General features: G+C 48.9%; 1 protein-coding gene across 1 annotated transcript in view; it reads right to left on the bottom strand.

Moving 5' to 3' along the window:
- Positions 1-12,829: 12,829 nt before the first annotated feature.
- RECQL4 (RecQ like helicase 4) overlaps positions 12,830-26,752 on the bottom strand; it is a 43,233-nt gene continuing 29,310 nt past the window's right edge. The window contains exons 17-24 of the mRNA XM_038759986.1: positions 23,296-23,433; positions 21,528-21,786; positions 21,060-21,189; positions 20,657-20,820; positions 17,806-17,986; positions 14,859-15,021; positions 13,674-13,782; positions 12,830-13,318 (exon numbers count right to left, since the gene is read on the bottom strand). Coding sequence (XP_038615914.1) covers positions 13,197-13,318; positions 13,674-13,782; positions 14,859-15,021; positions 17,806-17,986; positions 20,657-20,820; positions 21,060-21,189; positions 21,528-21,786; positions 23,296-23,433 — 1,266 coding nt within the window. The 3' untranslated portion in view covers positions 12,830-13,196. The remainder of the gene's footprint in view (positions 13,319-13,673; positions 13,783-14,858; positions 15,022-17,805; positions 17,987-20,656; positions 20,821-21,059; positions 21,190-21,527; positions 21,787-23,295; positions 23,434-26,752) is intronic.

Below are 26,752 nucleotides of genomic sequence, written 5' to 3'. Positions count from 1 at the left end.
TTGTTCCCCTCTCTCCGCTCCCTTCGAACCTGGGCAAAGTCCTCTCCCAGAGGTGGTAGTGACCCGGGCCAACCTTTGACTGGGCATAGCGGGGGGACGCGTCCAGCTCCTCCCTCCTCCCCCGTCTGAGAGGGGCCAGGACTCCAGGACCCTGCCTTTCTCCTTCCTCCTGCTCTGAGGTCGCTTCCCGGTATTGCCTCCTGGATCAAAGGCTTCTGGGAAATTCCAGGGTCTTCTGCTCCCTAGGACTTCAGAGTGCCGATCTGGAGTATATATGTGTGTGTATATAGATAGATAGATAGATAGATAGATAGATAGATAGATAGATATAGATAGATATAGATAGATATAGATAGATAGATAGATATAGATAGATATCTATCTATATCTATATCAATATGTATACATATAGATATAGATAGATAGATATAGATAGATGATATAGATAGATGTATAGATATATCTCTCTATCTCTATAGATATAGATAGTTATATATCTATACATCTATCTATCTATAGATATAGAGATATGGATAGATATAGATAGATATAGATATGGATATATGTATATATGTTTGTACATATTTATTACTCTATTTTACTTGTACATATCTATTCTATTTATTTTATTGTGTTAGTATGTTTGGTTTTGTTCTCTGTCTCCCCCTTCTAGACTGTGAGCCCACTGTTGGGTAGGGACTGTCTCTATATGTTGCCGACTTGGACTTCCCAAGCGCTTAGTCCAGTGCTCTGCACACAGTAAGCGCTCAATAAATACAATTGATGATGATGATATCTATATCTATATATCTATAGATATATAGATAGATAGATAGATATAGATAGATAGATAGATAGATATGGATATATGTATATATGTTTGTACATATTTATTACTCTATTTTACTTGTACATATCTATTCTATTTATTTTATTTAGTTAGTATGTTTGGTTTTGTTCTCTGTCTCCCCCTTCTAGACTGTGTCCCCACTGTTGGGTAGGGACTGTCTCTGTATGTTGCCGACTTGGACTTCCCAAGCGCTTAGTCCAGTGCGCTGCACACAGTCAGCGCTCAGTAAATATGATTGATTGATTGATTGATTCTCTGTCTCCCCCTTCTAGACTGTGAGCCCACTGTTGGGTAGGGACTGTCTCTATATGTTGCCGACTTGGACTTCCCAAGCACTTAGTCCAGTGCTCTGCACACAGTAAGTGCTCAAATACAATTGATTGATTGATTGGAGGCCCAGGGGTCTGGTTTGGTTTGGTACCTTTGCCACCTCCTCCTCTAATAATAATAATAATAATGGCACTTATTAAGCACTTACTCTGTGCAAAGCACTGTTCTAACTAATAATGGCATTTGTTAAGCACTTACCATGTGCAAAGCACCGTTCTAAGCGCTGGGGAGGTTACAAGGTGATCAGGTTGTCCCACGGGGGGCTTGCAGGCTACATCCCAATTTTACAGATGAGGTCACTGAGGCCCAGAGAGTAATAATAATGATAGCATTTATTAAGCGCTTACTATGTGTAAAGCACTATTCTAAGCGCCGGGGAGGTTACAAGGTGATCAGGTTGTCCCACAGGGGGCTCACAGTCTTCATTCCCATTTTACAGATGTGGTAACTGAGGCACAGAGAAGTGAAGTGACTTGCCCAAAGTCACACAGCTGACAATTGGCAGAGCCGGGATTTGAACCCACAACCTCCGATTCCAAAGCCCGGGCTCTTTCCACTGAGCCGCGCTGCTTCTCTAAGTGAAGTGACTCGCCCAAAGTCACACAGCTGACAGTTGGCGGAGCCGGGATTTGAAGTCATGACTTCTGACTCATTCATTCACTCAGTCGTATTTATTGAGCGCTTACTGTGTGCAGAGCACTGGACTAAGCGCTTGGGAAGTCCAAGTTGGCAACATATAGAGACGGTCCCTACCTGACAGCGGGTTCACAGTCTAGAAGGGGGAGACGGACAACAAAACAAAACATATTAACAAAATAAATAGAATAAATACGTACAAGTAAAATAAATAGAGTAATAAATATGTACATTTATACAGGTATATATGTAGACCTGCTCTTTCCACTGAGGCACGCTGCTTCAGCCGCCTCTGGGCTTCAGCTCCTGAGGGGACGGAGTGGAGAGGGGGGAGAAGGGGAAGCCAGAACTGATCCAATCAATCAATCAATCGTATTTATTGAGCGCTTACTGTGTGCAGAAAACCATCCAGTAACTTCACATCGACGATGATTCAGAGCAGCTGCTGTCCCTGGGCCAGGCCTTAATGGGGCCAGTCAGATCAGTGGGTACAGTAAAATGAAAGTGGAAGGCAGAAGCCCACCCTCGAGGGGCTTCAAATCTAACGGGAGAGACAGGCAAACATTTTCTTTTCCGAATTAGAGGAGAGGAAGCTCAAGGATATCATTGGTAATCGGTGATGATGAAGGGCGAAATGGATGAATGAGCAAGCAGCATTCCTAGCATATCACTGTCTGTCAGGAATGTGAACCCGCTGTTGGGTAGGGACCATCTCTAAATGTTGCCGATTTGTACTTCCCAAGCGCTTAGCACAGTGCTCTGCACACTAAGTGCTCAATAAATACGATTGAATGAATGAATGAACGTATCAGGTGGATCAGACCTTGGATTTGTTTGAGTCAATATCTTTATGGACGTCCTAGATTTAGAGAACCAGCATAGCCTAGTGGGTAGAGCATGGGCCTGGGTGTCGGAAGGACCCGGGTTCCAGTCCCGCTTGTCTGCTGTATGGCCTTGGGCAAGTGACTTCGCTTCTCTGCGCCTCAATTTCCTCATCTGTAAAATGGGAATGGGGACCGTGGGCCCCATGTGAGACAGGGACTGTGTCCGACCCGATTGACTTAATTCTACCCCAGCGCTTATACAGTGCTGTTACACATAAGAAGCGCCTAACAGATACCACAATTATTATTATTATATAACCCATCTATATGTTGATGTATATTATTATTATACAACCCATACATCGATGTATATTTAAGGACCGGGGCTGGAGCTGAGTGTATGAGGGCTACCGGGGAGCGGGGCCTGAAAATGTACAGGTGAGGATGTGGTTTTATAAGGATAGATATTTGTGTCCGTGGAGCTGAGGTTTACGATTATAATCGGGGTTTACGGGTAGAGGTAAAAACAGAAAGCTTTTCTCCGGATGAGCCGTATTCGGAATGGGAAGAGGAGACTTACCCGATTCACATCTGGCTTTAGGGAGGCCCAGGTGTAGACCGTGAGCCCGTTGTTGGGTAGGGACCGTCTCTACATGTTGCCGACTTCCCAAGCGCTTAGTCCAGTGCTCTGCGAAGCGCTCAATAAATACGATTGATTGAAGGGATGAATGGTTAGCAGAGGCAGAGAGAGGAGATGTGAGGCAAGGCTCTGGCAGAGGTCAAGGGGTCACCATTCATTCATTCAGTTGTATTTATTGAGCGCTTACTGGGTGCGGAGCACTGTACTAAGCGCTCACCACACCCCCTTCCTCTTGGGAGCTGTTGGCAGTGAATGTAAGAAGGGGTGAGATATCCAGTTCCAGAAGCAGCGTGGCTTAGGGAATAGAAGATGGGGCTGGGAGTCAGAATAATAATAATAATGATAATGGCATTTATTAATCAATCAATCGTATTTATTGAGCGCTTACTTTGTGCAGAGCACTGTACTAAGCGCTTGGGAAGTACAAGTTGGCAACATATAGAGACAGTCCCTACCCAACAGTGGGCTCACAGTCTAAAAGGGGGAGACAAAAACAAAACCAAACATACTAACAAAATAAAATAAATAGAATAGATATGTACAAGTAAAATAAATAGAGTAATAAATATGCACAAACATATATATACATGTACATACATACATATATATATGTATATATACATATCCACATATATACATATATTAAACATATATATACACATGTATATACATACATATATATACATGTATATATATACATATATATACACATATATACATATATATTAAACATATATACATATATATACATATATATTATTAATATATATAAGCGCTTATATATATTAAGCACTTACTATGTGCAAAGCACCTTTCTAAGCGCTGGGGAAGTTACAGGGTGATCAGGTTGTCCCACGGGGGGCTCCCAGTCTTCATCCCCATTTTCCAGATGAGGTCACTGAGGCCCAGAGAAGTGAAGCGACTTGCCCCAAGTCACACAGCTGGCAATTGTCGGAGCCGGGATTTGAACCCATGACCTCCGACTCCAAAGCCCGGGCTCTCTCCACTGAGCCACGCTGCTTCCAGAAGGACCTGGGTTCTAATCCTGGCTCTGCCGCCTCTGCTGTGGGATTTGGGGCAAGTCACTTCACTTTTCTGTGTCTGTTACGTCATCTATTTAATGGGGATTAAAAGTGTGAGCCCCATGTGGGGCAGGGATTGTGTCCAGCCTGTTTGACTTGTATCTACCCCAGTGCTTAGAACATAGTAAGCACTGGAGCGCTTACCACGTGCAGAGCACTGTACTAAGCGCTTGAGAGAGTACCATACAACGGGATCAGCAGACACGTTCCCTGCCCATAACAAGCTTAATCAATAAATATCATTTACTGATACCCTTGCCCTCAAGGAGCTATAATCTGGAAGGAGAGACACAAACCCTTAATATTATAAATTGCAGGGAGGAGAAATCATATAGTACTACCTTCAGGGGTTGTACTGTAATGCTTTGGGGATTAAGACTGTGAGCCCCCCCATGGGACAACCTGATCACCTTGTAACCTCCCCAGCGCTTAGTACAGTGCTTTGCACATAGTAAGCGCTTAATAAATGCCATCATTATTATTATTATTATTATTATTAACAAGTACCATTATTATTATTATTTCCTGTGCCAGTGGGGGTGAGGCTGGTGCCCAAAGCACTTAACAAGTACCATAATAATAATAATTAATATTATTATTCCCCACTGGGCATGGTGCAGGGCGGGGAGAGCCCGGGGACATATAATAATAATAATAATGATGGCATTTATTATGCATTTATTATGTGCAAAGCACTGTTCGAAGCGCTGGGGAGGTTACCAGGTGATCAGGTTGTCCCGTGGGGGGGGCTCAGTCTTAATCCCCATTTTACAGATGGGGGAACTGAGGCACAGAGAAGTGACTTGCCCAAATCAATCAATCGTATTTATTGAGCGCTTACTGTGTGCAGAGCACTGTACTAAGCGCTTGGGAAGTACAAGTTGGCAACAAAGGCACACAGCTGACAATTGGCAGAGCCGGGATTTGAACCCATGACCTCTGACTCCAAAGCCCTTTGTCTTCCCACTGAGCCACGCTGCTTTCCCCGGTGGACTTCCACTGTGGTGAGCCCAGCCAGTTTATCTTGAAGAAGGGGAGGAAAGGGGGCACAATCGCCCTCGGTCTCTCCTTTTGGAAACCCGGGAGTTTCCCTGTCAAGACTGGGCCAGAGTTTTTAGTGGATGGATTGAGCCAATGGACCGGAATTTCTTCTTGTGGTGAGGCTAGGACGGGGTAGGAGGCGAAGGGCTAGAGCGTATATTTCCATGTTTTTTTTGTGAGACCCTGGCACTCCAAAATTGGACATTTTATCCTTTGCCAGTGTTTCCTAGCCTTCCTGATTCCGTGTCTCCCTTTGTCTGGTGTTCCCTAGCCATCTTTGGTGAAATCCAGGCCTTTTCCAAATTGGCAAACCACCTTGACCTGCCCCCCTACCCACCCCCATCCCTTCCCACTCCCCAGCTGGAGTGGGATCTCAGTTTTCCCACCGGTCCCCGGTTTCCATGGGACTCCAGTCAAAAGGGGAGCAGAGGAGGCAGGAAAAGCCTATTATTTTGGCTCATTAGGCACAGGGCCTGCTGCTCATTAAGCCCCAATCCCACAGCCAGGACTGCTTGCTTGGCTGGGTCATTATTCATTAATTAATATGTCATTATTCTTTTCCAGTTCCTGGCCCGGCTCTCTGAACTGGGATTTACTGGGGCCTGATGTAACCCGTAAATCCCCCTCCTCCTGTCAGGCCGAGGGCTGCGTGCAGAGTCGCTGCCTTCCGTGACTCCAGGTTGAAGCTTGAATCAAAAAAAAAACCAAACCCCTCCTTAACCTGCGCTCTTAATTCTCTCCACTCCCTGGCTCCCTCCAAATAATTGTCTTTTTCCCCCTATTCTAATCAGTCAGTCATATTTATTGAGCGCTTACTGCGTGCAGAGAAGCAGCGTGGCTCAGTGGAAAGAGCAGGCTCAAATCCTGGCTCCGCCACTTGTTAGCTGGGTGACTTTGGGCAAGTCACTTCACTTCTCTGGGCCTCAGTTACCTCGTCTGTAAAATGGGGATGAAGACTGTGAGCCCCCCCACGTGGGACAACCTGATCACCTTGTAACCTCCCCAGCGCTTAGAACAGTGCTTTGCATATAGTAAGCGCTTAATAAATGCCATTATTATTATTATTACTAAGCACTCGGGAGGGGACAAAATAACAGAATTGGTTGACACCTTCCTTGCCCACAAGGAGTTATGGTCTAGAGGGGGAGACACAGTGATATTAAAAAAAAATATGGGTAGGGAGGGGAGGAGGAAGCGTGGCTCAGTGGAAAGAGCCCTGGCTTTGGAGTCAGAGGTCATGGGTTCAAACCCCCGGCTCCGCCAATTGTCAGCTGGGTGACTTTGGGCAAGTCACTTCACTTCTCTGGGCCTCAGTTCCCTCGTCTGTAAAATGGGGATTAAGACTATGAGCCCCCCCATGGGACAACCTGATCACCTTGTAACCTCCCCAGCGCTTAGAACAGTGCTTTGCACATAGTAAGCACTTAATAAATGCCATTATTATTGTTATTATTATTATTATTATGAGGAAATGAGGGCCTAAGAGGGAAAGGTCACTTGGAGATGTGCCTTGAATAAACCCACCCTCATCTCCAAACTCATCCTTCCCTCCAGAAACCCCCTTATCAATGCCCATTCCCCCACCTCTCTTTTCAAAGCTAAAAACTCACCCCTCGCACAGAAACGGCACCGACTCTAAGCTCCGGCCCGACTTCCCGTATCTCCCTTCCTCTTAAGCTGTGTCAAGCGCTTAGTACAGTGCTCTGCACACAGTAAGCGCTCAATAAATACGATTGATTGAACCTCGTGTGGGACAAGGATTGGGTCCAGTCTGCTTATATTGTATCGGCTCCAGTCCTTAGTACGGTGCTCGGCCCACAGTAAGCACTTCACAAAGACCACGATTATTTTTAATGTCCTTTCCAGTTATAATAATAATAATGAAGGCATTTATTAAGCACTTACTAGGTGCAAAGCACTGTTCTAAGCGCTGGGGAGGTTACAAGGAGATCAGGTTGTTCCACGGGGGGCTCACACAGTCTTAATCCCCATTTTACAGATGAGGGAACTGAGGCGCAGAGAAGTTAAGTGACTTGCCCAATGTCACACAGCTGACAGTTGTATACCTAACTGGGTAGCTATACCCCTCTGTTATTTATTTACACACCTGAACTTTCACCTACTTCATTTTTACATTTTTTTCCCCCTCTGTTCCCTTTATTAGCTGCTCACGGTGCCAAAGAGTAGGTGGCTGATCGTGATGAAATACGCCGTGTCTTGATTGATTGATTGGGATGAAATCTATGTAAAATAGGATCTGCCTCAACAGGAACGGAACCACGGGAGATGGGATAACATTGGGAGCGTCAGGAAGACAGCAGACTGGTAGGAATCTAGTTCTCCCCCGCCTTCTAGTCTGTGAGCCCGTTGTTGGACAGGGATTGTCTCTATTTAATAATAATAATAATAATAGTGGTATTTAAGTCCTTACTAAAAAAATAATAATAATGGCATTAATTAAGTGCTTACTATGTGCAAAGCACTGTTCTAAGCACTGGGAAGGTTACAAGTTGATCAGGTTGTCCCACGGGGGACTCACAGTCTTAATCCCCATTTTACAGATGAAGTAACTGAGGCCCAGAGAAGTTAAATGACTTGCCCAAAGTCACACAGCCGACAATTGGTGGAGCCAGGATTTGAACCCATGACCTCTGACGCCAAAGCCCGGGCTCTTTCCATGGAGCCACGCTACTATGTGCAAGGCACCGTTTGAAGCGCTGGGAGGATACAAGGTGATCAGGTTGTCCCATGGGGGGCTCACAATCTTAAACCCCATTTTCCAGATGAGGGAACTGAGGCCCAGAGAAGTGAAGTGACTTGCCCAAAGTCACACAGCCGGTAAGCGGTGGAGCCCGTGACCTCTGACTCCCAAGCCCCTGCTCTTTCCACTGAGCTTCGCTGCTTCTCTGTTTGTTGCTGAACTGTACTTTCCAAGCGCTTAGTACAGTGCCCTGCACACAGTAAGCGCTCAATAAATGCGTGGCTCAGTGGAAAGAGCCCGGTCTTTGGAGGCAGACGTCATGGGTTCAAATCCCGGCTCCGCCAATTGTCAGTTGTGTGACTTTGGGCAAGTCACTTCACTTCTCTGGGCCTCAGTTCCCTCATCTGGAAAATGGTGATTAAAACTGTGAACCCCCCGTGAGACAACCTGATCACCTTGTAACCTCCCCAGCGCTTAGAACAGTGCTTTGCACATAGTAAGCGCTTAATAAATGCCATCATTATTATTATGGGTTCAAATCCCGGCTCCGCCAAGTGTCAGCCGTGTGACTTTGGGCAAGTCACTTCATTCATTCAATCGTATTTATTGAGTGCTTACTGTGTGCAGAGCACTGTACTAAGCGCTTCACTTCTCTGGGCCTCAGTTATCTGTAAAATGGGGATGAAGACTGTGAGCCCTCCGTGGGACAACCTGATCATCTTGTAACCTCCCCAGCGCTTAGAACAGTGCTTTGCACATAGTAAGCGCTTAATAAATGCCATTATTATTATTAATAAATACAATTGAATGAATGAATGAATAATCCATCTTCGTTAAGTCTGGGGTAGCTGGTGGTCAGCCAGACTCCCGGGTCAGCAGACCTGACTTGCATTGTGAGCCCGCTGTTGGGTAGGGACCGTTTCTATATGTTGCCAACTTGGACTTCCCAAGCGCTTAGTACAGTGCTCTGCACACAGGAAGCGCTCAATAAGTACGATCGAATGAATGAATGAATGATCAGACCTCGGAGCACATAAATGGCTGGCTGAAAATCAGCTGCTTTCAAATGCCAACTTGTACTTCCCAAGCGCTTAGTACAGTGCTCTGCACACCGTAAGCGCTCAATAAATACGGTTGAATGAATGAATGAAATGCTCTGCCTGACATTTAAAGGAAGCGGCTTTTTTTTCTTCCCTAAGGGCGATGAATGGGAAGGAAGGAACATGGAGTTTCTGGAGTAATTGGAGGAAGAACGGGAGAGTTGGTAAGTTTCGACTCTACCACCTCTCACTCCTTCTTCATGCTTTCTCCCTGTCTGGAACTCTCTTCTCCAAATCTGCCAGCTCTCAGCTGCCCGACCATCTTCATTCATTCAATTGTATTTATTGAGCGCTTACTGTGTGCAGAGCACTGGACTAAGCGCTTGGGAAGTACAAGCGGGCCACATATAGAAGATGGTCCCTACCCAACAACGGGCTTAGTCTAGAATCTTCAAAGCCCATCTGAAATCCCACCTCCTCCTCATTTATTCATTCAGTTGTATTTATTGAGCGCTTACTGTGTGCAGAGCACTGTACTAAGCGCTTGGGAAGTACAAGTGGGCAACATATAGAGATGGTCCCTACCCAACAATGGGCTCACAGTCTAGAAGGGGGAGACAGACAACAAAGCAAAACATGTGGACAGGTGTCAATAATAATAACGATGGTATTTATTTAAGCGCTTACTATGTGCAGAGCACTGTTCTAAGCGCTGGGGAGGTTACAAGGTGATCAGGTTGTCCCACGGGGGGGGCTCACAGTCTTACAGTTGAGGCAACTGAGGCCCGGAGAAGTGAAGTGACTTGCCCACAGTCACACAGCTCCCCCTTTTAGACTGTGAGCCCACTGTTGGGTAGGGACTGTCTCTATATGTTGCCAACTTGGACTTCCCAAGCGCTTAGTACAGTGCTCTGCACACAGTAAGCGCTCAATAAATGCGATTGATGATGATGATAATTGGCGGAGCCGGGATTTGAACCCCTGACCTCCCGGGCTCTTTCCACTGAGCCACGCTGTCAAGTCATCAGAATAAAAGTCAGATGGGGTCTAATCCTGGCTTCACCTTCATTCAATCAAACGTATTGAACGCCCACTGTAGTGTTCAACAAATACTAGTGGATTGAGTGTTGAAAGGAGGAGATCGGGGGTGTTATTTGAACGGTCGGTTAGAAATACGATTGGTTTTGTTCTCTGTCTCCCCCCTTCTAGACTGTGAGCCCACTGTATGTGCCAAGCACTGTTCTAAGCTCTGGGGAGGTTACAGAGTGATCGGGTTGTCCCACGGGGGGCTCACGGTCTTCATCCCCATTTTCCTGATGAGGGAACTGAGGCCCAGAGAAGTAAAGTGACCGGCCCAAAGTCACCCAGCTGACAAGTGGCGGAGCTGGAATTTGAACCCATGACCTCCGACGACTCCGAGTCCACGGAGCCACGCTGCTTCCCTGAAAGAGAACTGGTTGTGCGGGAAGGGAGCCAGAAAATGGTGTGAAAAGTGCAGGCGGGGGAGTTTTTCCTCGTGATTAGGCAGGGCGTGGACCGAGAAATTCCTGCCCGCCTCGCCCCACCGTCCTCCCCCGGTTTCATCTGGGTGTCTTCATCAGCTGCTGAGGGTACAAGTGCCCTTTGAGGGCTGACTGCCAGCCGTTGGCTGCCGCTTCTTCCCGGAATTAAATCAGGGAGCTGTGATGTCCAGTCCTGCGGAACGGCATGCCTCTCGCCCACACCTACCAGCCTTGGCTCGGGCCCAGGGATTCGGAGTCTAAAAAGCTAATCAGGTTGGACACAGTCCGTGTCCCAAGTGGGGCTCATGTTCTCAGTCCCCATTTTACAGATGAGGTAACTGGGCACGGAGGAGTGGAGTGACTTGTCCACGGTCACACAGCAAGACAGATGGGGCCAGGATTAGAACTCACATCCTTCTGACTCCCAAGCCTGTGCTCTATCCCCCCAGCCGTGCTACTTCCCAGTGTTCCCTGTATATATGTATATACATATGTATGTATACATACATATGTATGTACATATATATGTATATACATGTATGTATACATATGTATGTACATATATACATATGTATGTAAATAAGTACATATTTATTACTCTATTTTACTTGTACATATCTATTCTACTTATTTTGTTAGTATGTTTGGTTTTGTTCTCTGTCTCCCCCTTTTAGACTGTGAGCCCACTGTTGGGTAGGGACTGTCTCTATATGTTGCCAATTTGTACTTCCCAAGCGCTTAGTCCAGTGCTCTGCACATAGTAAGCGCTCAATAAATGCGATTGATGATGATGATGATGATTTACTGCCCGCTTACTGTGGGCAGGGCCCCGTACTGAGCGCTTGGGAAAGAGTACACACCCTCGGGGGGTTGGAAGACGGTGGAAGTCGTTGCGAAAAGACCACTGCCAGCCAAGGGGGCACAGCTGCGGGAGGCGGTGAACCACCCCGGCTAAGCAGTAATGGGGACGAGGGGGAGGGTGACAGCTCTGCCCTCGGGACTCAACAGAGGACAGAGTCCTCTCGGATTCACCTTGCGCTGAAATCCCTTCAACAGGCTCCTCCCTGAACAGAGAGGCCAACGTTCATCTCATCAAAACACAGGCCCGAGGAGAGCCTCTGCTCTCCAGTGGCTCTCCTCGGGCCCGGGAGCCAGTTCCCTTGGCTTATAATAATAATAATCATGACACAGTCCCTTCTAGACTGTGAGCCCACTGTTGGGTAGGGACTGTCTCTATATGTTGCCAAGTTGGACTTCCCAAGAGCTTAGGACAGTGCTCTGCATACAGTAAGCGCTCAATACAATTGATTGATTTATTTTTTTTGATGGCATTTGTTAAGTGCTTACTATGTGCAAAGCACTGTTCTAAGCGCTGGGGAGGATACAAGGTGATCAGGTTGTCCCACTTGGGGCTCACAGTCTTAATCCCCATTTTACAGATGAGGTCACTGAGGCCCAGAGAAGTTAAGTGACTTGCCCAAAGTCACACAGCTGACAATTGGTGGAGCTGGGATTTGAACCCATGACCTCTGACTCCAAAGCCCGTGCTCTTTCCAATGAGCCACGCTGCTTCTCTTAGCCATGCTGCTTCTCTTAAAATGATTTATTAAGCGCTTACTATGTGCAAAGCACTGTTCTAAGCGCTGGGGAGATTACGAGGTGATCAGGTTGTCCCACGGGGGGCTCACAGTCTTCATCCCCATTTTTTCCAGATGAGGCGCAGAGAAGTTAAGTGACTTGCCCAAAGTCTCACAGCTGACAATTGGCAGAGTCCGGATTTAATAGTAGTAATAATAATAATAATGGCATTTGTTAAGCGCTTACTATGTGCAAAGCACTGTTCTAAGCGCTGGGGGGGAGACAGGGTGATCAGGTTGTCCCACGTGGGGCTCACAGTCTTAAATCCCCATTTTACAAATGAGGGAACTGAGGCTCAGAGAAGTTAAGTGACTTGCCCAAGGTCACACAGCTGACAAGTGGCGGAGCCGGGATTCGAACCCATGACCTCTGACTCCAAAGCCCGGGCTCTTTCCACTGAGCCACGCTGCTTCCGTTTCTGGCTCCATCCCAGACTCTTTCACCGGGTGATGCCGGGGCGGGTTCGGGGCCTCCTTTTCTTCTGTCAAATGGGGTGTCCTTCCAGATGGGGCTGAGGCTCGGGGCCACACATTGAGGGACAGGAATGAAAAAAGAAAGTTCCGTTTTATTTTACGCGCACACCCCATCCTTTGTGTTGGTGTGAGGGCGGCCGGACATTTCAGACGGCTCCGAAACAACCACCCCAGGGGCTGGAAAGGCAGCTGATTCCTGTCCAAGAGATTGCTTTCAACTCCTTGAGCCCTCCCACGTCCCGGCCGGGCCACGGGTGCTCTCTTCCCGCTCACCGAGCCCCAGCTCGAGGCGGGTTTGACTGGTGCTCCTCAGCGAGCACCCCGCGATGAAGGTTCGCGGTCTGCTTTCTCCTAGGAACCGAGGTCCCGTCCGGCGTCGGGGGGTGCCGCCTCCCGACCGTCCCGGTGGCTCTCGCCGTCCCCGAAACCCCGGCCTGGCTTACTTCCAGCGCAGGATCTCCTCCGTGGCCAGGCGGATGAGCTGGTGGAAGTCCACGTGCAGGTACTTCCTCCAAAAGCGCCGGTCCCGTCCGTAAACCTGAGCCGGGTAACGGGGGCTCCCTGAGGGCGGGAGAGAGAGTGGTTCTAAGCCCTTGGGACAGTACGGGTAGACGCGCTCCCCGCTCACGGGGAGCTTGCAATCTAGGGGCAAAGCTGCACCGGGGCTCAGAAGATGGAAACCCAAATCAAAACCAAGTGGGTGACCCCTCCTCGGCCAGCTCCGTGAAAACGGGGGGGGACTGATCCGGCCCCGGGGTCACCGCCCACCACGCGCTCCTGTCGGGGAGGCCCCCATTGGCGTCGAGGAGCGGGGGCTGAGCTGAGAAAGCCGGAGGGGAAGGTGGGTCTGCAGAGTAGGGAGAGCAATGAGGCTGGCAGGGGAATACAGCAAAGAGCGGAGGGCGGCGGTTCTTACCTATACCGTGGAAGATCCGGGCAACGGCCCGGCCCGAAAACTTCTCTTCCGGCCGAATGGAGAGGAACTGGCGAACGTCCGAGCGGATCTGGTCCTCCCAATCCTGCAGCTGGAGTATTTCGGGGAAGGAGTAGTAGAATCAGGGAGGGCCTCGGCCCAAGGCAGGCCGGAGTCTCCCGTGGGGGCGGGGGAAGATCCTCCTCAGGCCCCAACTGGGACCCAAATTCCCCCGCCGTCCGAGTTTTTTCTCCCCTCCAAATCGGCAATAGACAAATATCTACTTGGTAAAACCCCCGGTCGCGCGGTTGAAAGCGGAGTTGTACCCGAACGCTCGGGGGACAGAATTTTAAACACCTTTTCCTTTTTTCGGGATGAGCAGCCGGGATCGGTTCTTGGACCTCGTGAAGCGGAAGGGGAGCCCAAAGAACCACAGCCTGAGCGGCGGCACCTCTTCCTCCGGGGAGGGAAGGAAGGGCTCTCGGATGGACACGGGCCGGGAAAGCAGTGAAGCAGCGTGGCTCAGTGGAAAGAGCACAGGCTCTGGAGTCAGAGGTCATGGGTTCAAATCCCGGCTCTGCCAATTGTCAGCTGTGTGACTTTGGGCAAGTCACTTAACTTCTCTATGCCTCAGTGACCTCATCTGTAAAATGGGGATTAAGACTGTGAGCCCCCCGTGGGACGACCTGATCACCTTGTAACTTCCCCAGTGCTTAGAACAGTGTTTAGAGAAAGTGGAAAAGAGCCTGAGCTTTGGAGTCAGAGGTCATGGGTTCAAATCCCGGCTCCGCCACTTGTCAGCTGGGTGACTTTGGGCCAGTCACTTCTCTGGGCCTCAGTTCCCTCATCTGTAAAATGGGGATGAAGACTGTGAGCCCCCCGTGGGACGACCTGATCACCTTGTAACTTCCCCTGTGCTTAGAACAGTGTTTAGAGAAAGTGGAAAAGAGCCTGAGCTTTGGAGTCAGAGGTCATGGGTTCAAATCCCGGCTCCGCCACTTGTCAGCTGGGTGACTTTGGGCCAGTCACTTCTCTGGGCCTCAGTTCCCTCATCTGTAAAATGGGGATTAAGACTGAGCGCCCCACGTGGGACAACCTGACCACCTTGTAACCTCCCCAGCGCTTAGAACAGTGCTTGGCACATAGTAAGCGCTTAATAAATGCCATTATAAAAAAGCGGGGACTCACCCTGGCCTGGCCGAGGTGCGGGTCGTCGTCCTCCGTCGGAGCCTGATCCAGAGTCGCCTCTTCCTCCTCGTCCTCGAAGTAGCGGGTGAGCAGGGCCTTGAGCCGATCGCTCCTTTCCTCATCAACACGTTCCGCGCAGGGGCCGCAGTTCGGAAAGGCCACACTGCCAGTGTGGAGCAAAGCGGGACCACCTGGGGTTACTCAAAGTCTCCGCTGGCTTCCCCCCCGCCCCAAATCATCATCATCATCATCATCAATCTTATTTATTGAGCGCTTACTGTGTGCAGAGCACTGTACTAAGCGCTTGGGAAGTCCAAGTCGGCAACATATAGAGACAGTCCCTACCCAACAGTGGGCTCACAGTCTAGAAGGGGGAGACAGAGAACAAAACCAAACATACTAACAAAATAAAATAAATAGAATAGATGTGTACAAGTAAAATAAATAGAGTAATAAATATGTACAAACATATATACATATATCCAGGTGCTGTGGGGAAGGGAAGGAGGTAAGATGGGGGGGATGGAGAGGGGGACAATAAGAAATACTACTAATAATAATGACAATAATTGTGCTCTTCGTTAAGTTCTTACTATGGCTCAAGCATTTTATTAAGCGCTGGGGGAGACGCAGCTTATGCAGATTGGACACGGTCTAAATAGGAGGGAGAACGAGATACTGAATCCCCATTTTACAGGTGAGGAAACCAAGGCGCCAGGCAGCACACAGTAAGCGCGCAATAAATACGATTGATTGATTAGGTGCCTTGCCCTTGGTCACACAGTCATCATCTGTGTGAAGCAGAGAAGCAGCGTGGCTCAGTGGAAAGAGCCCGGACTTGGGAGTCAGAGGTCGTGGGTTCGAATCCCAGCTCCACCACAAGTCGGCTGTGTGACCTTGGGCAAGTCACTTCACTTCTCTGAGCCTCAGTTCCCTCCTCTGTAAAAATGGGGATTAAGACTGTGAGCCCCACGCGGGACAACTTGACCACATCGTATCCCCCCCAGCGCTTAGAACAGTGCTTTGCACAGAGTAAGCGCTTAACAAATGCCATCATTATTATTATTATTATTATTATCTGTATTGACTGCACGCTTACTGTGTGCGGGGCATGTACTAAGCACTTGGGAAAGAGTGGCTCAGCGGAAAGAGCCCGGGTTGGGGAGACCAACATAAATATAAATCCAATTAGAGATAAGTACATAAGTGATGTGAGGCTGGATCTACCCCAGCGATTAGAACAGTGCTTGACACATAGTAAGCGCTTAACAAATGCCATCATTAAGTTACTTCTCTGTGCCTCAATTCCTCATCTGTAAAATGGGGATGAAGACTGTGAGCCCCAGGTGGGACAACCTGATTCCCTTGTATCTACCCCAGCGCATAGAACAGTGCTTGACACATAGTAAGCGCTTAACAAATGCCATCATTAAGTTACTTCACTTCTCTGTGCCTCCGTTCCTCATCTGTAAAATGGGGATGAAGACTGGGAGCCCCACGCAGGGCAACCTGATCACTTTGGATCTACCCCAGGGCTTAGAACAGTGCTTTGCACATAGTAAGCGCTTAACAAATACCACGATTATTAAGATTGTAAACCCCGCGTGGGACAACCTGATCACCTTGTATCCCCCCAGCGCTTGGAACAGTGCTTTGCACATAGTAAGCGCTCAACAAATACCACGATTATTAAGATTGTGAACCCCCCGTGGGACAACCTGATCACCTCGTATCCCCCCAGCGCTTAGAACAGTGCTTGGCCCATAGTAAGCGCTTAACAAATACCACGATTATTAAGACTGTGAACCCCCCCGTGGGACAACCTGGTCACCTCGTATCCTCCCAGCGCTTAGAACAGTGCTTTGCCCATAGTAAGCGCTCAACAAATACCACGATTATTAAGATTGTGAAGCCCACGTGGGACAACCTGATCACCTGGCATCCCCCCAGCGCTTAGAACAGTGCTTTGCACATAGTAAGTGCTTAACAAATGCCATCATTAAGTTACTTCACTTCTCTGTGCCTCCGTTCCTCATCTGTAAAATGGGGATGAACACTGTGAGCCCCACGTGGGACAACCTGATCACCTTGGATCTACCCCAGCACTTAGAACAGTGCTTAACACATAGTAAGCGCTTAACAAATATCATGCATATTAAGATTGTGAACCCCCCGTGGGACAACCTGATCACCTCATATCCCCCCAGCGCTTAGAACAGTGCTTTGCACATAGTAAGCGCTTAACAAATACCACGATTATTAAGATTGTGAACCCCCCATGGGACAACCTGATCACCTTGTATCCCCCCAGCGCTTAGAACAGTGCTTGGCCCATAGGAAGCGCTTAACAAATACCACGATTATTAAGATTGTGACCCCCCCGTGGGACAACCTGATCACCTCGTATCCCCCCAGCTCTCAGAACAGTGCTTTGCACATAGTAAGCGCTCAACAAATACCATGATTATTAAGATTGTGACCCCCGCGTGGGACAACCTGATCACCTGGTATCCCCCCAGTGCTTAGAACAGTGCTTGGCACATAGTAAGCGCTCAACAAATACTACGATTATTAAGATTGTGAAGCTCCCGTGGGACAACCTCATCACCTCATATCCCCCCAGCGCTTAGAACAGTGCTTTGCACATAGTAAGCGCTTAACAAATACCACGATTATTAAGACTGTGAACCCCCCGTGGGACAACCTGGTCACCTCGTATCCCCCCAGCGCTTAGAACAGTGCTTTGCCCATAGTAAGCGCTTAACAAATACCACGATTATTAAGATTGTGAACCCCCCGTGGGACAATCTGATCACCTCGTATCCCCTCAGCGCTTAGAACAGTGCTTTGCACATAGTAAGCGCTTAACAAATACCGTCCATCATCATTACAACAGGGGCCCGGCTCGCGCCGCCGTCCTCCGGCCCCCCACGTCGCGCCCCCTCACCTCTGGAAAGCCCGGAAGCTGCGGCGGAGCTGGGCCAGGGCCGCCTGTTCTCGAACCCGCACCCGATGGTGGAGGAAGTCGCAGATCTCGTCCCGCTCGCTGGCCGTCAGGTCCCCGGGGGCCCGCAGGTGGAAAGCCAGGTCCCCGAACTCCACCAGCACTCCCGTCCGCCCGCAGCCGCCTGCACCCCGGGGCCAGAAGTCGGGCCCATCCGTGCCCTCCGGGAGACGGCCGGCTCCCGCCCGGCCCGGCCCCAGATCCCGCCCGTGTCCCGGGATCCGATGGCGGGGGGGAGACGAGCTCCGTTCTCCGAGTTGGGAAAGGGGAGATGGAAGGAAAGGCAGAGAAGGGCGGGAGAGCCCGGGAGGCGTAGATTCATTCATTCATTCATTCAATCGTATTTATTGAGTGCTTACTCTGTGCAGAGCAAGCGCCCGGGCTTTGGAGTCAGAGGTCATGGGTTCGAATCCCGACTCCGCCACATGCCTGCTGTGTGAGCTTGGGCAAGTCACTTAACCAATCAATCGTATTTATGGAGCGCTTACTGTGTGCAGAGCACTGTACTAAGCGCTTGGGAAGTACAAGTTGGCAACATCATCATCATCAATCGTATTTATTGAGCGCTAACTGTGTGCAGAGCACTGGACTAAGCGCTTGGGAAGTACAAGTTGGCAACATATAGAGACGGTCCCTACCCAGCAGTGGGCTCACAGTCTAACTTCTCTGGGCCTCAGTGACCTCATCTGGAAAATGGGGATTAAGACTGTGAGCCCCACGTGGGGCAATCTGATCACCCTGTATCCTCCCCAGTGCTTAGAACAGTGCTTTGCACATAGTAAGCGCTTAACAAATGCCAATTATTATTATTATTATTATTACAAGTAGATGGGACCTACGAGATTGAGCCCCCTTTTTCCTCTCCTCCTCCCCACAGCACCTGCATATATGTTTGTATAGATCTGTTTCTCTATTTTACTTCTGCCTACTTACTATTCTATTTATTTTGTTAATGATGTGCATCTAGATTTATCCCTATTTATCTAGCTTTATCTCTATCATCTATCTCTGAGAAGCAGCGTGGCTCAGTGGAAAGAGTGGAACACTGTGAGCCCACTGTTGGGTAGGGACCGTCTCTATATGTTGCCAACCTGTACTTCTGAAGCGCTTAGTACAGTGCTCTGCACACAGTAAGCGCTCAATAAATACGATTGATTTATTGGAACAGTGGAACTGTTCAGTGGAACAGTGCTTTGCACATAGTAGGCACTTAATAAAAGCCATTATTATTATTATTGCACCTGCATATGTTTGTGCAGATTTATTACTCTATTTATTTTACTTCTACCTATTTACTACTCTATTTATTTTGTTAATGATGTGCATCTAGATTTATCTCTATTTATCTAGCTGTATCTCTATCATCTATCTCTGAGAAGCAGCGTGGCTCAGTGGAAAGAGCCCGGGCTTTGGAGTCAGGAGGTCGTGGGTTCAAATCCCGGCTCCGCCACTTGGCAGCTGTGTGACTTTGGGCAAGTCACTTCACTTCTCTGGGCCTCAGTTCCCTCATCTGGAAAATGGGGATGAAGACTGTGAGCCCCATGTGGGACAACCTGATCACCTTGTAACCTCCCCGGTGCATAGAACAGTGCTTTGCACATAGTAAGCGCTTAATAAATGCCATTATTATTATTATTGTTATAGCAACTGTATATATGTTTGTACAGATTTATTACTCTATTTATTTTACTTCTACCTATTTACTATTCTATTTATTTTGTTAATGATGTGCATCCAGCTTTATCTCTATCTAGCTTTATCTCTATCATCTATCTCTGAGAAGCAGCGTGGCTCAGTGGAAAGAGCCCGGGCTTTGGAGTCAGAAGTCATGGGTTCAAATCCCAGCTCCGCCACTTGGCAGCTGTGTGACTTTGGGCAAGTCACTTCACTTCTCTGTGCCTCAGTTCCCTCATCTGTAAAATAAGGATGAAGACCGGGAGCCCCCCCCGTGGGACAACCTGGTCACCTTGTAACCTCCCCAGCGCTTAGAACAGTGCTTTGCACATAGTAAGCGCTTCATAAATGCCATCATTATTATTAGTATTTATTCTGATGACTTGACACCCGTCCACATGTTTTGTTTTGTTGCCTGTCTCCCCCTTCTAGACCGTGAGCCCGCTGTTGGGTAGCGACCGTCTCTGTTGCCAACAATAAGCGCTTAATAAATGCCATCATTATTATTATTATTTATTCTGATGACTTGACACCCGTCCACATGTTTTGTTTTGTTCTCTGTCTCCCCCTTCTAGACTGTGAGCCCGCTGTTGCCCACTTGTACTTCCCAAGCGCTCAGTACAGTGCTCGGCACACAGTAAAGCGCTCAATAAATCACCACCAATCGTATTTATTGAGCGCTTACTATTTGCAGAGCACTGTACTGAGCGCTTGGGAAGTACAAATTGGCAACATATAGAGACAGTCCCTACCCAACAGTGGGCTCACAGTCTAAAAGGGGGAGACAGAGAACAAAACCAAATATACTAACAAAATAAATAGAATAGATATGTTCAAGTAAAATAAGCTAAGCAAGCGCTTCGTACAGTGCTCTGCACATAGTAAGCGCTCAATAAATACGATTGATTGATTGATAAATAGAGTAATAAATATGTACAAACATATATACAATAAATACGATTGAATGAATGACCTCAGGGGGAAAATCCCACCCCGGGGGATGAGGAGCACAGGACAGGCGTGGCCGGGAAGTGGAGGAAAGAGGGCATAAGCTGCAAGAGGGAAGGGAGGGTGGAGGGATGGAGGGAGGAAGAGGGAGAGCCAGTGCTCAGCCCGTTACCCTTCTCAGGAGTCGGTCCCCACTGAAGCCGGCGCAGCTCCCGTCTCAGCGGCGCCACGTCCCAGCCCATGGCATCCGCCAGCTCCACCACGTCGAACTCCACCGAGTCACCAAGCGGTTCTCCGGTCCGCTGGCGGGCCAGGCAGGCCGCCACCGCAGGGCAGCTGCAACCGAGGCAGGGCGAGAGGGCGGCCAGGGCTCGGCCCCAACCGCTCCCGCTGGCCCGGCCCCCACCCCTTCCCCACCTGGGCAGTGGGGAGCCGGTCCCCCGCGTCCCAGGGGGATCTCGGGAAAGCACCCGGCACTGCTTTCCGCAGACGGTCCCTTCCCCGAGGGCCGCCCCGCTGCCGGGGCTGCGAAAGGAGCGGGGATTTGGGGGCACCCCTTTGCCTCCAGAACTCACCTCCTGGCCAGGGATCGGAGCTGAGGGGGGCCCCCGGAGCAGCGCAGGTGGCACGTCGCCAAGGTGGGGGGCAGCAGCTCTAACCATCGGCGGGGATGCAGCTCGAGGTAACACAGCAGCGTCTCGATGGCTGAGGGGTTGGCGGGGACACAGCGAGAGACGGGGGGCGAACGGGCTCAGCTGTGACTGGGGAAGGACTCCGTCCTTTGAACCCCTGGGGAGCACTGGGCCGTCTCCCCGCAAAAGATGGGCGGGAGTAAGAGCGCTTCAAACTAATTAGTTTCATCTGCCCCCTCTCTCCCGCCGGACTAAACAGGGCCATTTTCTCTACCTGAACATCAGGGTGGGGTTAGGGGCACGCGCAGGGGAGGAGGAAGCGGATGATGGTGAAATCTAAGGAGTGAGCGGAGCGGAAGAGGGAATAGGGACTCAGAGAGTCCCCTCCCGCCCCCCACCACAGATCCTCACCCTCTTCCCGCATGTCCAGGTCTTCCACCGACAGCTGCACAGAGAAGGCCCTCTCGTGCCCGGGGCAGACCCTCCGAATCCCTCCGAGCCCCGACGCCTCGGGCTTGCGGTCGGCCGTCTCGAGTCCCTTCCCTCCGGAACTCAGGTTTTCCGTCTCCTCTTCCTCCGCGCCCTTGTCTCCTGGCAACGCCAGCTTCTCCTGAGCAGGATCCAGGGCTTCCAACCCTGCCAGCAACTCTCCATCGGTCACCTCGGCGTCCTGCTGCAAGAGCCAGACACATCGGAGCAGGTGGGGTGAGCCCCTCTGTTTCCACCATTTTTACCTGGTGGGGCGATTTGTCTGGTAAACACGGGTCCGGATGTCTCTCCTTGCATTTTATTTCCCCCTCTAGACTGTGAGCTTGTTCGTTCATTCATTCAATCGTATTTATTGAGCGCTTACTGTGTGCAGAGCACTATACTAAGCGCTTGGGAAATCCAAGTTGGCCACATATAGAAACGGTCCCTACCCAACAGAGGGCTGTTGCGGGCAGGGACCAAGTCTACCAACCCTGTCGGACTGTACTTTCCCAAGTGCTACGTACAGAGCTCCACCCATGGTAAGCGGTCAATAAATACCGCTGGTTGACGCTCATCCGCAGAGCAGGTTGGCGGAGGGGAAATTGTGCAGCCTAGCAGGGGCTGGGATCATGTCGTCTCCCGCTAGGTTCCCCTCTCACCTCATATCTGAGCCCCCTTTTTCCTCTCCTCCTCCCCATCCCCTCCGCCCCACCTCCTTCCCCTCCCCACAGCACCTGTATATATGTTTGTACAGATCTATCACTCTATTTATTTGACTTGTATCTATTTACTATTCTATCATTTTGTTAATGATGTACATTTAGCTTTAATTCTATTTGTTCTGACGACTTGACACCTGTCTCCATGTTTTGTTTTGTTGTCGTCTCCCGCTAGGTTCCCCTCTCACCTCATATCTGAGCCCCCCTTTTCCTCTCCTCCTCCCCATCGCCTCCACACTACCTCCTTCCCCTCCCCACAGCACCTGTATATATGTTTGTACAGATCTATCACTCTATTTGACTTGTATCTATTTACTATTCTATTTATTTTGTTAATGATGTGCATTTAGCTTTAATTCTATTTGTTCTGACAACTTGACACCTGTCTCCATGTTTTGTTTTGTTGTCTCCGGCTAGGTTCCCCTCTCACCTCATATCTAACTGAGCCCCCCTTTTCCTCTCCCCCTCCCCATCCCCTCCGCCCTACCTCCTTCCCCTCCCCACAGCACCTGTATATATGTATATATGATTCTACGTATTTATTACTCTATTTATTTTACTTGTAAATATTTATTCTATTTATTTTATTCTGTTAATATGTTTTGTTTTGTTCTCTGTCTCCCCCTTCTAGACTGTGAGCCCGCTGTCGGGTAGGGACCGTTGCTATCTGTTGCCAACTTGTACTTCCCAAGCGCTTAGTCCAGTGCTCTGCACACAGTAAGCGCTCAATAAATACGATTGAATGAATGAATGAATACTATTCTATTTATTTTGTTAATGATGTGCATTTAGCTTTAATTCTATTTGTTCTCGTCACCTGTCTCCACGTTTTGTTTTGTTGTCCGTCTCCCCCTCCTAGACTGTGAGCCCGCTGTTGGGTAGGGACCGTCTCTATCTGTTGCCGACTTGTCCTTCCCAGGCGCTTAGTCCAGTGCTCTGCACCTAGTAAGCGCTCAATAAATACGACTGAATGAATGAATCTGGCTCACCAACGCTTCCTGCTTCTTCTGCTTCAGGAGCTGGGGGCAGGTACAGCGGGGAAACACCTTCTGGATCAGCTTCTTGATGGTGAAATAGTCCACAGTGTCGGCGTAGATGTGCCTGCGGAGCTCATTCAAGTCCCCGCCCTACGGGAAAGGGAACGAACACAGTGGAGGCAGAGAATATACTTTATTTATTGATATTAATGTCCGTCTCCCCCTCGGGTCTGCCAGCTCTTTGTGGGCTGGGACTATGTCCGTTTATTGTTATATTTTGCTCTCCCAAGTGCTTAGCACAGTGCCCGAAACTCAGTAAGCACTCCATAAATACGACCGAACGAATGAATTAAATAGCAGGGGGGATAAAGAAGGGCTCAATCAGCCGTATTTATCGAGCGCTTACTCTTCCGTCTCCCCCTCGGGTCTGTCAGCTCTTTGTGGGCTGGGACTATGTCCGTTTATTGTTATATTGTGCTCTCCCAAGTGCTTAGCACAGTGCCCGAAACTCAGTAAGCACTCAATAAATACGACCAAACGAATGAATTAAATACCAGGGGGGAAAAAGAAGGGCTCAATCAGCCGTATTTATCGAGCGCTTACTCTTCTGTCTCCCCCTCGGGTCTGTCAGCTCTTTGTGGGCTGGGACTATGGCCGTTTATTGTTATATTTTGCTCTCCCAAGTGCTTAGCACAGTGCCCGAAACTCAGTAAGCACTCAATAAATACAACCAAACGAATGAATTAAATAGCAGAGGGGAAAAAGAAGGGCTCAATCAGCCGTATTTATTGAGCGCTTACTCTTCCGTCTCCCCCTCGGGTCTGTCAGCTCTTTGTGGGGTGGGACTATGTCCGTTTATTGTTATATTTTGCTCTCCCAAATGCTTAGCACAGTGCCCGAAACTCAGTAAACACTCAATAAATACGACCGAACGAATGAATTAAATAGCAGGGGCAAAAAGAAGGGCTCAATCAGCCGCATTTCTCGAGCGCTTACTCTGTGCAGAGCGCTGTCGTCCTGCGTGCTTGGGAGAGTACAGTAATATAACAGAAACATTCCCTGCCCACAATGAACTTCCAGTCTAAAGGGGGAGAATGACAGGACTATAAATAAATAAATGACAGGTACGTGTAAGTGCTGTGGGGTTGAGGAGGGTGGGGAGTAAAGGGAGTAAATCAGGGTGAGGCAGAAGGGAGTGTTGCCAACTTGTACTTCCCAAGCGCTTAGTACAGTGCTCGGCACACCGTAAGTGCTCAATAAATACAATTGAATGAATGGAGGGAGTGGAAGAAAAGGAAATGAAGACTTAGGGAAGGCTTTTGGAGGGGATGTGCCTTCAATAAGGCTTTGAAGGTGGGGAGAATAAAGGGATGAAGAGAGTCCCGCCATGTGTACACGTATGAAATACCAATCAATCAATCGTATTTATTGAGTGCTTACTGTGTGCAGAGCACTGTATTAAGCACTTGGGAAGTACAAGTTGGCAACACAGAGAGACAGTCCCTACCCAACAGTGGGCTCACAGTCTAAAAGATTGTTACACAGTGCTCTGCATACCGTAAGCACTCAGTACATATGCTTGATAAGTAAATTAAATTGGAAGAGGAGAATAAGGCCAAGAACTGACATTACCCTCTAACCTAAATTTCTGCGAAGTAGGATATAGACTGTGAGTCCGTTGTTGGTGTGTGTGGTGTTGCTGTCCGTTGTTGTGTGACCTCGGGCAAGTCACGTCTCTTCTCTGGGCCCACTGTTGGGTAGGGACTGTCTCTCTATGTTGCCAACTTGTACTTCCCAAGCGCTTAGTCCAGTGCTCTGCACACAGTAAGCGCTCAATAAATACGATTGAAGAAGGAAGGGTAGGGACCATCTCTCTATGTTGCCAACTTGGACTTCCCAAGCGCTTAGTACAGTGCTCGGCACACCGTAAGTGCTCAATAAATACGATTGAATGAATGGAGGGAGTGGAAGAAAAGGAAATGAGGACTTAGGGAAGGCTTTGGAGGAAATGTGCCTTCAGTAAGGCTTTGAAGGTGGGGAGAATAAAGGGATGAAGAGAGTCCCGCCATGTGTACACGTATGAAGTACCAATCAATCAATCGTATTTATTGAGAGCTTACTGTGTGCAGAGCACTGTACTAAGCGCTTGGGAAGTAAAAGTTGGCAACATAGAGAGACAGTCCCTACCCAACAGTGGGCTCACAGTCTAAAAGACTGTTACACAGTGCTCTGCATACCTTAAGCATTCAGTACATATGCTTGATAAGTAAATTAAATTGGAAGAGGAGAATAAGGCCAAGTACGGACATTACCCTCTAACCTAAATTTCTGCGAAGTAGGATATAGACTGTGAGTCCGTTGTTGGTGTGTGCGGTGTTGGTGTCCGTTGCTGTGTGACCTCGGGCAAGTCACGTCTCTTCTCTGGGCCCACTGTTGGGTAGGGACTGTCTCTCTATGTTGCCAACTTGTACTTCCCAAGCGCTTAGTCCAGTGCTCTGCACACAGTAAGCGCTCAATAAATACGGTTGAATGAATGAATGAATTGGGTCAGGAGCACGGTAGTTCTGTGCTCTCCCGTGCGCTTAATACAGGGCTCTGCATACAGCGGGACGTCGGACCGAGAGGCAGCACGGCCTAGTGGGTAACGCCCGGGCCTGGCCTCCAAAAGGATCTGGGTTCTAATCCCGGGTCAGCCACGCGTCTGCTTTGTGACCTTAGGCAAGTCACTTCTCTGTGACTTAAGATGAAGTCATAGATTAAGATGATTTAAGATTAATTTTAAGATTAAGATTAAGGGGATGAAGATTGCGAGCTCCATGCGGGCCGGGGACTGTGTCCACTACAATTTGCTTGTATCCACCCCGGCGCTTTGGCCCGTAGTAAGCGCTTAACAAATACCACAATTATTATAATTATTATGATGGTTATTAGAGATGGAGGAGGGCCAGGATCCATGGGGAGGCTGCCCAATAATAATAATGGCATTTATTAAGCGCTTACTATGTGCAAAGCACTGTTCTGAGCGCTGGGGAGGTTACAAGGTGATCAGGTTGTCCCACGGGGGGGGGGCTCCCAGTCTTCATCCCCATTTTACAGATGAGGTCACTGAGGAGCAGAGAAGTGAAGTGACTTGCCCAAAGTCACACAGCTGACGAGAGCAAACCAGCCGGGCATTGACGCCCTCCGGAGCCTGTTAAGAGTTAGATTCGCCTTGCTGAATTATGTGGCCAACTTGTAGTTCCCAAGCGCTTAGTACAGTGCTCTGCACACAGTAAGCGCTCAATAAATACAATTGAATGAATGAATTGTAATTTGCTTGGTAGTTCGTCATTTATTTCTGCCATTCCACGAATCTGTCTTCCCCCACTTAGATGGTCGGCTGTGATACTGTGACTTAACTGACCCTCCTGTATCGACCTCGGTATCTGCCCAGAGAAAGGGCTGATTAAATAAAACGATGATGGTAATG

The sequence above is a fragment of the Tachyglossus aculeatus genome, chromosome 18 (assembly GCF_015852505.1).
Source record: "Tachyglossus aculeatus isolate mTacAcu1 chromosome 18, mTacAcu1.pri, whole genome shotgun sequence".
Taxonomy (NCBI): domain Eukaryota; kingdom Metazoa; phylum Chordata; class Mammalia; order Monotremata; family Tachyglossidae; genus Tachyglossus; species Tachyglossus aculeatus.
The sequence above is the reverse complement of the archived record's forward strand: the minus strand, read 5'-3'. Positions and strand labels throughout refer to the sequence as shown.